Here is a 10,811-nt window from a genome sequence, read left to right as displayed (position 1 = left end):
GTTTTGCCATGTTGCCCAGGCTGGTCTGGTACTCCTGACCTCAGGTGATGCACCCGCCTCGGCCTCCCAAGGTGTTAGGATTACAGGCATGAGCCACTGTGCCCAGTCTATTTTTACTTTTCAAAAAAATTGAACATATAAATATATTTTGAGGCGTGGTCTTGCTACGTTGCCCAGGCTGGTCATGAACTTCGGGGCTCAAGCAATCTTCCCGCTTCAGTCTCCAAAGTAGATAGGACAACTGGTGCACACCACCGCACCAGGCTCTGAACATTATTTTTAATTAACATGATGCAAAATTCAAAAGGCAAACTAAATTATAAAGGGCAAAAATTTCCTTCCTACCCTGTCTCACAACCAGACAGTTCCTTTCCCCAAAGAAACCAATGTTACCACTTTGTCTTTTCAAATACAGTTTACACATACACGTGTAAATATGAATATATCTTCCACCTTTTTTGCACCAATAATAGAGTATATACATTGTTCACAGCTTCATGGTATTGGATTTTATGGATGTACTATACTTTATTGAATCAGTCCCCTACTAATGGACATTTAAGGTTGTTGTCAATCTAATCTACAAACAATGCTGCAGTTAGCAATCTTGTACATACATGGTTTTACATGTGCACGAGTATATATGAAGGAAAATTTTATTAAAATCGACGAATATTTCCAAAATGCCCCCAATAAATTTTATACCAATCTTGCACTCTTCTCTACAATATGTAAGTCAGGGACAGTTTTAGATCAGGAAGGTATGATATGGAAGATGGGGACACAATGTAAATTTAGAATGCTACCCACTTGGCTATGGTTTTAGAATCCTTAAGAATCAGAGGGCCAGGCGCTGTGGCCTCCGTCTGTAATCCCAGCACTTTAGGAGGCCAAGGCGGGCAGATCACGAGGTCAGGAATTCGAGACCAGCCCGGCCAAGATGGCGAAACACCGTCTCTACCAAAAATACAAAAATTAGTCCGGCGTGGTGCCCTGCGCCTGTAGTCCCAGCTACTCCGGGAGGCTGAGGCAGAAGAATCGCTTGAACCCGGGAGGCGCAGGTTGCAGTGAGCTGAGATCGCGCTAGTGCATTCCAGCCTAGGCTACAGAGCGAGAATCCGTCTCAAAAAAAAGAAAAAAAGAATCAAAGGGCTCACAGAGGAAAATAGTATTACCAAACACAATTTGTCTAGACATTCAGATAAGCTGAACTAATTAACCTCTTTGCCTTTTCAGTCACTAAGATAAGTACACCAAAATCAATTAGAATTTACTGAATCAATTAGAATTTCCTTAGAATCAATTCAGTGGTGATGACAGGGCCCATTATGATGCAGAGTATATACTGAGGTCTGTGGGTCGCAGGGCTCAGAGGATTCTCGCCGCAGCGTTGTTCGGCACGAAAAGGCCATTGTGGACAATGGACGTGAAGAAATTTGAGGCCTCTGTGGGTTTTCTCGATGTCAAAAAGTTTCTCAGTACCTGGAAGGTAAAACACACTTGCTGCAATCAGATGCTTGGCATATTAAGCGTTGGAATTCTCTCTGTCTGCCCTGCCTCGTGAGCAGTAGGGAGGAACTCAAGTTCAGCCAGTCGCCGAGCTGTAGATACATTCCCAGGCTCCCTGCCGGACCCCACAACATCCGGCCTTTTTTGTTTTTTTCTTTTTTTTTTTTTTGGAGACGGCGTTTCAGTCGGTCGCCCAGGCTCGAGTGCAGCGGCGCGATCTCGGCTCACTGCAACCTCCGCCTCCCGGGTTCTGGCGATTCTCCTGCCTTAGCCTCCTGAGTAGCTGGGATTACAGACGCGTGAGACAACGCCCAGCTAATTTTTTTTGTATTTTTAGTAGAGATGGGGTTTCACCATGTTGGCCAGGCTGGTCTCAAATTCCTGACCTCAGGTAATACACCCGCCTCCGCCTCCCAAAGTGCAGGGATTATAGGCGTGAGCCACCACGCCCGGACTTTTTTTTTTTTTTTTTTTTTTTTAACAGGGTCTCATTCTGTGGCCCAGGCTGGAGTGCAGTGACTACTCCGGCTCACTGCAACCTCTGCTGCCTGGCTCAAGTGATCCTCCTGCCTCAGCCTCCCGAGTAGCTGGGACTACAGGCGGGGCCACCACGGCGGGCTAATTTTTTTTTTTTTTTGTAGAAACGGGGTTTTGCCGTGTTCCCCAGGCGGGTCTGGAACTCCGGAGCTCAGGTAATTCGCTCGCCTCGGCCTGCCAAAGTGCCAGGATTACAGGCGTGAGCGACCATGCCCTGCCCACCCGACCTTTTTCTAATTCGTCTTCCTAGCAACGTGCAGAGGCCCGGCACCAGCGTACAGGCAGGTCACGTGACACCACCTCCTCACGTGACGCAGACTCGAGCGGGAGGAGGGCGGTGCTCCAGGTGCCTTGCGTCATCACGTCGCGCGGCCGCAGGGACCAGACCTGGACGGCTCCAGAGCCTCCGGGTCGGGGCGGCGGCGGCGGCGGCGGCTCTTCCGCTCTTCCTGAGCCGCCTGCTGGCCCCGCGCCCCACTCCATCCCCACAGGCTGGGGACGGGCCCGGCGCTGCTGTGTGGGCTCTGGTGCGGAGGTGAGTTGCGTGGAAGTGATGGCAGTCAGCCTTTCCCTTCCTGTCCGTCAACTCCGGGTTATGGCCCTACCCCCCATCCTTGGTCTCCCTGTGAGGCAGAATGGGAGACATGCCCGAGAGAGGAGGAAGGCTGGCGGGGGTGCGGGGCATCTGGCCTCGGTCGCCCTCTCAACTCTCCCCTGAATTGCCTCCCTCCGATACCTCCATCTGGCGGCGCCGGTCATATGCCTGGTGGTATCAGAAGGAAGGAGTTCGTTTCCTTCTCTAGAATGTAGTCTTTCCCGAATTTACTACCCCATTCCTGCCCCGAATCTCCCGAAGTGGAATCCCTCTATTCAGATGTTAACGGAAGTTCTAGAAAATAGGTAACTTCAGAAGGGTGAGGGTGAAGGATATGCTGAGACTTGGAGTGTTGAGGCAGGAATCCCCTAGAAGGAAGGCCAGCCACTCTGCACTAGGGTGACTGTCATTTTGGCACGGAAACGATAAAATACCCCCCAGGCTGTCTTCACAGTAAATGGACATTTGTTCCAGACTCTTTTTACACCCCTAGAGTTGAAACTAAGTTGACTTAAGTCTTTTTGAAAAACATATGCTTTGATGAATCACCCCCTTTTCTGTAAAATGGGTCATGCAGAGTTGTTGGAGGGATTATCTGTAGTGCTTATAGAGTAAAATGCCAACTATAAACAGAAGTAGATGAGAATTTAGGATCTCATTTTTCCTGTTGAAAAATTAATGGTGGCCGGGCGCGGTGGCTCACGCCTGTAATCCCAGCACTTTGGGAGGCCGAGACGGGCGGATCACGAGGTCAGGAGATCGAGACTATCCTGGCTAACACGGTGAAACCCCGCCTCTACTAAAAATACAAAGAAATTAGCCGGGTGCTGTGTCGGGCGCCTGTAGTCCCAGCTACACGGGAGGCTGAGGCAGGAGAATGGCATGAACCCGGGAGGTGGAGCTTGCAGTGAGTGGAGATCGCACCATTGCACTCCAGCCTGGGGGACAGAGCAAGACTCCGTTTCAGAAAAAAAGAAAAATTAATTGTGAGTTGCGAACTTATGGAGACCACAGTTTGATTTCCTGCCGTCCCCCCACCCCTCCGCCGGATCATTTCAGAAAGTTTTGGATTCCAATATTGATTCGTTAACAGTAATGGACATTTACAGATGTAGAGTAGGAATACCCTCTTGTTGAGGAGCTTCAATATCTTAAGCAAGTGTAAGTCCATCGATAACTTGCGTGGTTTCCACTATTCAGTTAGGGTAATAGGTCAATTGAAGTTTCTTTCTTTTTTTTTTTTTGAGACAGAGTCTCGCCCTGTTGCCCAGGCTGGAGTGCAGTGGTGTGATCTCATCTCAATTCAACCTCCACCTCCTGGGTTCAAGCGATTCTCGTGCCTCAGCCTCCTTGGTAGCTAGGATTACAGGCACGCGTCACCACGCCTGGCTATTTTTTGTATTTTCAGTGGAGACTAGGTTTCACCATGTTGGCCAGACTGGTCTCAAACTCCTGACCTCAACTGATCCACCCACTTCAGCCTCCTAAAGTGCTGGGATTACAGGCGTGAGCTACTGGGCCTGGCCTGAAGTTTCGTTTTAAGAAGAAATCCAGATGTAGTTGAAAGTCATCAGACATAATTATTTGGCTACTTCTTTAGAAAAAAAGTTTATTTTTACTGACTGGCCTTTCTTGCTCTAAGTTGAAGTTGAATACACACTTTTTCTTATATTAAATTCTAAACATTCATTGTGCAATTTCTAGGATAGAAAACATATAAAGCAGGATCCTCAGCCTCTAAATACTTATCTACTTAAGGATATTAAATAGTAATGATATAACACCTTTAAGAAATTTTATATTTTCAATTTGTCATTTGAGACAAGAACCTTGTGAAGATTTACAGGACATATATTGTTTATCTCTACTTACGTTTCAGCATTGATCATAATAAATGTCAAGTGGTAGGGACACTCCGTGATAGAGGAATTCAGAGAAAGAAGAGAGAACTTTTACATGTACTAGATAGTGGCTAGATAGTGGTGGTGATGCCAGGCATAGGAGTGCCCTCAACTTGTGTATGTTTGGGTCTGAGGGAAGCCTCTTAGGTTCTTAATTTGTAAAGCTAATTAAATATGTTCAGTTTCCCTAGTTCTTTGAATATGCTCATTGTTTTTTTTCTCTTGTAGCTTCAGAATCCAAGGACCCGTTTTGTTTTTTCTCCGCACTGCTTTATGGGAGGCATTATGGCCCCCAAAGACATAATGACAAATACTCATGCTAAATCCATCCTCAATTCAATGAACTCCCTCAGGAAGAGCAATACCCTCTGTGATGTGACATTGAGAGTAGAGCAGAAAGACTTCCCTGCCCATCGGATTGTGCTGGCTGCCTGTAGTGATTACTTCTGTGCCATGTTCACTAGTGAGGTAAGTGGTAAGTTAGCCCCACAGAAATGAAACTCCCGTGGTATTCTAGTTGTCTTATTTCACTGAATAAAATAGTAGAACTTTGATATAATCGTGAATTTTTACAGTGTCATGTTTTGGCAGATTCTGGATAAGATCTACCACTTAGATGACTATGCCTTAGTTTCCTCATCTTTAAATTAGGAATAATAGTAATATGTAATAACAGTGGTTATTAAGGTTATTGTGAAGATTATTTTATGAAATAACGTACGAAGTGCTTAGAATAGCTTAATATGCAGTAAAACACACAAATGTCAGCTATTGGATTTTACTATTTCTTAAATTTGTCTTCCAATTTTCTCCTTTTCTTGTTTTAATTTTGTTTATTTGTTTATGTATTTATTTGTAGAGACAGGGTCTCACTGTGTTGCCTAGGCTGGTCTTGAACTCCTGGGCTCAAATAATCCTCCCACCTTGGCCTCCCGGAGTGGCCACACCTGGCATTACAGGTGTGAGCCACTGCACCCGGCCTTTTCTCCTTCTAAAGTCTAAAAATTTTTAAGTGGGTACCAGAGGGATGAGGAGGAAGGAAGGAGAGAAGAGTAGGATTCAGACCTCACCCCACTCCTCCTAACAATATGTGAAGAAAATCAGTGTAGATGTTAGGATAACTTCAAATGAAAGGAAGAAGAGTTTTTAATGAATAGCTGTGCAGGCATAGAGTGTATAACCTGAAAAAAGATGTTAACTCATAAGCACTTAACAAAGGGAATTAGGAAAAGGTTGGCTTGAGAGAATACAGGTAGTGGTCACAAAGTATTAAGAAAAACTGCTTAGTAATTGCCTGACAAAATACCTGAATTGTGGTGTAAGGCTGTTGAATATATTGTGTTAAATACTCTTAGAAAGCTGAACAGAAAAGAACATTGCAAGTCCTTGTTTTTCAAGATCCCAAGTCTGATTTTAAGAGCAGATTTAAATAAATTATCTTGATTTATTTTTTCAAAGCTCAGTTGTGGGTGCACCACTGTTTATTATATAATTTACACTTACATGTATGCCTGAAATATTTCATTATGAAAACACTTTTTTAAGTCTTTTTAAGCACAAGTATTTTTTTTTTTTTAGTTCTATCATCTTAGTGAAGATATTGCTGCTGGATCAGAATGGTATAATGGTGGTAACTACCTTTTATGGGTCAGGTACTGTGCTAGTGATTGTTGTGCATATCTGACTCACCCTAGGGGTAGGTATTACCATCTCATTTTACAAATGAAGGAACAGGGTTTCAGATATTAAATCACTTGCCCAAAGTCCCATGGCTTTTAAGTGCTAGAGGTGGGATTTAATTATATATTTTCCGACTCTAAAGCCCGAACAGTTTTTAACTCTTGTGCCACCTTAGCCTCCGAAGTATGAATTTTATATCTTACAATCTAATTTTAAAACCGGTATAGTTAAAAATACTATGAGCCAATGCTCAGTCCCATGGCTAGTAGGGAAAACAGGAACCTGACAGGTCATTCCAGCTAATCCAGGCTAATTTTTAAATGCACTTGTGTGATATCACAAGGCAGATCCCTGTCCTATACTGTTCGCCATGAGATATACCCAAGATCATCAGAAGCATTTGGAATTTAACTGGGTAAAGAGAGTGTCACCCAGCAGCTGCTGAGCATGAAATGCACTGGAACTGCTGATTGCTAGTTATATATTGTGCATCCTGTTTTTTGTCAGCTTGAAAATAGTCTGTCTTTACTCTTTCGTTATTTGGAAATTAATTCTTTTTTTCTCATCAGTGATGATTTCTTCTTTAAAAACTGACATCAGGCAAGAAAATGCTAGATGGTTTTGTCTTTATTTATTTATTTATTTATTTATTTTTTTTTTTGAGACGAGTCTCGCTCTGTCGCCCAGGCTGGAGTGCAGTGGCCGGATCTCAGCTCACTGCAAGCTCCGCTTCCCGGGCTCACGCCATTCTCCTGCCTCAGCCTCCCGAGTAGCTGGGACTACAGGCACCTGCCACCTCGCCCGGCTAGTTTTTTGTAGTTTTAGTAGAGACAGGGTTTCACCGTGTTAGCGAGGATGGTCTTGATCTCCTGACCTTGTGATCCGCCCGTCTCGGCCTCCCAAAGTGCTGGGATTACAGGCTTGAGCCACCGCACCCGGCCCTGGTTTTGTCTTTATTTTTAAGAGTAATTATTTAAAGGAGAGAGTCCAGAGACCTGGATTCTAGGCTTAGTTCTCTCAGCAATTCTGTATAAACCCTGGGAACCATCTCACTTCACTGGGTTGATCTGTAAAATAAAGCAGTTGAACTAGATGGTTTCCTTGTTCTCTTCAGCCATGAAATGCTCCTCAAATGTCATCTGATTGAAAGATCACAAGATTGAGGCAAGAGGACCTGGATTTTATGTCTCTCTCTCTCTTTTTTTTTTTTTTTTTTGGTGAAATACTTTGATAGGAATGATATCTGTCTCTTACTATCTAAATGACTGGTTAAGTCTTGCATCTGTTTTTGATCCTTAGACCCTTTATCCCTTAAATAGTAATAATACCAGACCTAACTACCTTACCAGTTTGCTGTGAGAATCAGATGAAATAGTAGTAAATGAGAAGCATGCTGAAAAATTCTAAAGCAAAATATAAATGTAAAATGTATAATTGCTCTAAGTTCTTACATAGTGAAATTGTCTCCATATTTAAACTATTCGATGGAAATATAGTTTATTGAATGAGAAATATCTGAAATACATATACTTACATATTTCAGTATCATAATTATTGAATGCATTTAATGTGTTGGGACAGTAATTGTTTATGAATATTAGTACTGTATTAAATGTAAATAAAACCTAATATGTTTTTTCAAAATGATGTGCTAGTGACTTTTTTACTGTTAGGGACTGATTTTGTTCTTGGCTTTGGTAGATAGTGCTTTGTGGTTATTCTCTGGCTGATGGAGAAATCAAAAATAATAAAGCCATTTAGTTAATAATGGAGATGCACCAGACTTTCGTGAGTAAAATGAATTTCTAAACTAAGATTAAGATCTAGTAAAATTTTCATAAGGTATTTTCAGATAGTTTCCTGTAAAGTTGAAGATTTCTTCTCTTAGCTAAACAGTTTTCTTTTTTTTTTTTTTTTTTTTTTTGAGACGGAGTCTCGCTCTGTCACCCAGGCTGGAGTGCTGTGGCCGGATCTCAGCTCACTGCAAGCTCCGCCTCCCAGGTTCACGCCAGTCTCCTGCCTCAGCCTCCCGGGTAGCTGGGACTACAGGCGCCGCCACCTCGCCCGGCTAGTTTTTTGTATTTTTTAGTAGAGACAGGGTTTCACCGTGTTAGCCAGGATGGTCTCGATCTCCTGACCTCGTGATCCACCCGTCTTGGCCTCCCAAAGTGCTGGGATTACAGGCTTGAGACACTGTGCCCGGCCAGCTAAACAGTTTTCTATGATTATCTGGCCTCATCAGTACTCATGGCTTCAAGAAGATATACTACTTACAATTCAGACTAAATATTCTGGTAGCAATTAAGTTAGTCTAACTCAATATTTTGAAAAAGTTTATTTGTGTTCAGATAGTGTTACATAAGAAAGTCCCTTAGGATGATCTACATGTTATTTTTCATCATTACCAAATGTAGTCTAAGGGCTAGGCATGGCACCTCACGCCTGTAATCCCAGCATTTTGAGAGGCTGAGGTGGGCAGATCACTTGAGGTCAGGAGTTGGAGACCAGCCTAGCCAACATGGTGAAGCCCCATCTCTACTAAAAATATAAAAATTAGCCGGGCATGGTGGCACTTTCCTGTAGTCCCAAGCTACTCAGGAGGCTGAGGCAGGAGAATCGCTTGAACCTGGGAGGTGGAGCTTGAAGTGAGCCGAGATTGTGCCACTTCTTTCCAGCCTGGGCAACAGAGCAAGACTGTGTCTCAAAAAAAAAAAAAAATTAACTGGATGTGGTGGTGCACTCCTGTAATCCCAGCTACTTGGGAGGCTGAGGCATGAGAATCACTTGAACCTGGGAGGAAGAGGTTGCAGGGAGCTGAGATCGCACCACTGCACTTCAGCCTGGGGAACAGAGTGAGACCCTATCTCAAGGAAGAAAAAATGTAATCTAAGGACAGATGATAGGAACTAGGTAATCCTGGAGAGACTGAAGTTATAACCCACAAGGTCCTCTACAAACATGAAATTTCTTTGAAATTTTGTGTCTTATCTTAAAAATTCATGGACAGTGTTATGTTCATGGGAACTTTTGCGTTCTATTCTGTAATACATCTGTATTTTAATATGAAATTGATTTTTAAAGTTATTCACTGGCAAAATTGCTATTCCAGGAAGGTGTCACCTATTACTTACTCCTGGGGTATAGATAACTACCCACTTCTTTTGGAAAACTACAGATATTGTGCCATATTTGCTTTATTAAAATCCAACAAAATAGAGCATACTTTTGTTTTTTTATTTTCCTACTTTTTTTTTTGGAAAGAGTCTCACTCTGGTGCCCAGGCTGGAGTGCAGTGGCACGATCTTGGCTCACTGCAACCTCTGCCTCCTGGATTGAAGCACTTCTCCTGCCTCAGCCTCCTGAGTAGCTGGGACTACAGGCATGTGCCACCATGCCCGACTAAGTTTTGTATTTCTAGTGGAGATGGGGTTTCACCATGTTGGCCAGGCTGAACTTGAATTCCTGACCTCAGGTGATCTGCCTGCCTTGGCCTCTCAAAGTGCTGGGATTACAGGTGTGAGCCACCATGCCTGGCCTATAATTTTTAAAAATATATGTTCAGTTAATATTATTAACATCTCTAAGCTCTTAGGTATGAGATTCTGCCTTTTATCTTGTGGAATTATAACCATGATTCTTTTTTACCTTTCAAATTTTCAGCTTTCAGAGAAGGGGAAACCTTATGTTGACATCCAAGGTTTGACTGCCTCTACCATGGAAATTTTATTGGACTTTGTGTACACAGAAACAGTACATGTGACAGTGGAGAATGTACAAGAACTGCTTCCTGCAGCCTGTCTGCTTCAGTTGAAAGGTATAGACATTAAAACTTGCTATTGTTTATGCTGAAATAGCCCTGGAAAGATTGAAAATTAATAGTGTAAACTTAATCATGAACATTTTGGAGACAAACTATGGATGCTTATGTTTACTAGCCATGGCTTTTGTCTCATTGAGCAATAAGAGATCAGATGTCAATAGCACTATAAAGGAACTTCTCCAGATATGAGTATTTGGCACTATAAAAGAGAGCATTTGCACCTTTTCTGTTTTTAAAAAAAATGTAGGAAGGAGAAATTATGTGTTTTCTTACATACATGTATATAACACACCTATAAGGAAATATAATAAAAACTGATACTATACATAGTCTACATGGATACTCTTTATCTGGCCATTAAGTGGTAGTATTTCATTAAGATAAATGAAATTTAAATTGATGCACAAAATATTAAAGTATGTTTTCACAGGATTAGAGGTGGTTTGTTTTCCCTTACAATTCCCAGGTTTTTTAGACTTTTTGTTTTTGAGACAGAGTCTCACTCTGTCACCCAGATTAGAGCACAATGGTGCAATCACAGCTCAGTGTATCCTTGAATTCTTGGGCTCAAGCAATTCTCCCACCTCAGCGTCCTGAGTAACTGGGACCACAGGCACATGCCACCCTACCCAGCTAATTTAAAAAAAAATTTTTTTGGCCGGGCGTGGTGGCTCGAACCTGTAATCCCAGCACTTTGGGAGGCCGAGACGGGCGGATCACGAGGTCAGGAGATCAAGACCATCCTGGCTAACCCGGTGAAACCCCGTCT

The 10,811-nt window shown here is 42.9% G+C and overlaps 1 protein-coding gene across 3 annotated transcripts in view; it reads left to right on the top strand.

Moving 5' to 3' along the window:
- Positions 1-1,331: 1,331 nt before the first annotated feature.
- Positions 1,332-10,811, top strand: part of KLHL12 (kelch like family member 12) — a 39,382-nt gene continuing 29,902 nt past the window's right edge. For 2 of the 3 annotated variants that reach the window (XR_001890031.1, XM_017896508.1), the window contains exons 1-5: positions 1,347-1,489; positions 2,151-2,201; positions 2,297-2,581; positions 4,771-5,010; positions 9,883-10,036. Coding sequence is in view for 2 of the 3 variants with exons in the window: in XM_017896508.1 (XP_017751997.1) it covers positions 1,421-1,489; positions 2,151-2,201; positions 2,297-2,581; positions 4,771-5,010; positions 9,883-10,036 (799 nt within the window). In the remaining variant the exon portion in view is untranslated. Of the gene's footprint in view, positions 1,490-2,150; positions 2,202-2,296; positions 2,582-4,770; positions 5,011-9,882; positions 10,037-10,811 lie in introns of all 3 variants that reach the window. The other variant, XM_017896509.1, reaches the window with a different exon arrangement.

Source organism: Rhinopithecus bieti, unplaced genomic scaffold, assembly GCF_001698545.2.
Source record: "Rhinopithecus bieti isolate Rb0 unplaced genomic scaffold, ASM169854v2 scaffold_24392, whole genome shotgun sequence".
Classification (NCBI taxonomy): domain Eukaryota; kingdom Metazoa; phylum Chordata; class Mammalia; order Primates; family Cercopithecidae; genus Rhinopithecus; species Rhinopithecus bieti.
Note: the sequence above shows the minus strand (reverse complement) of the source record. Positions and strands in the feature narration are given on the sequence as shown.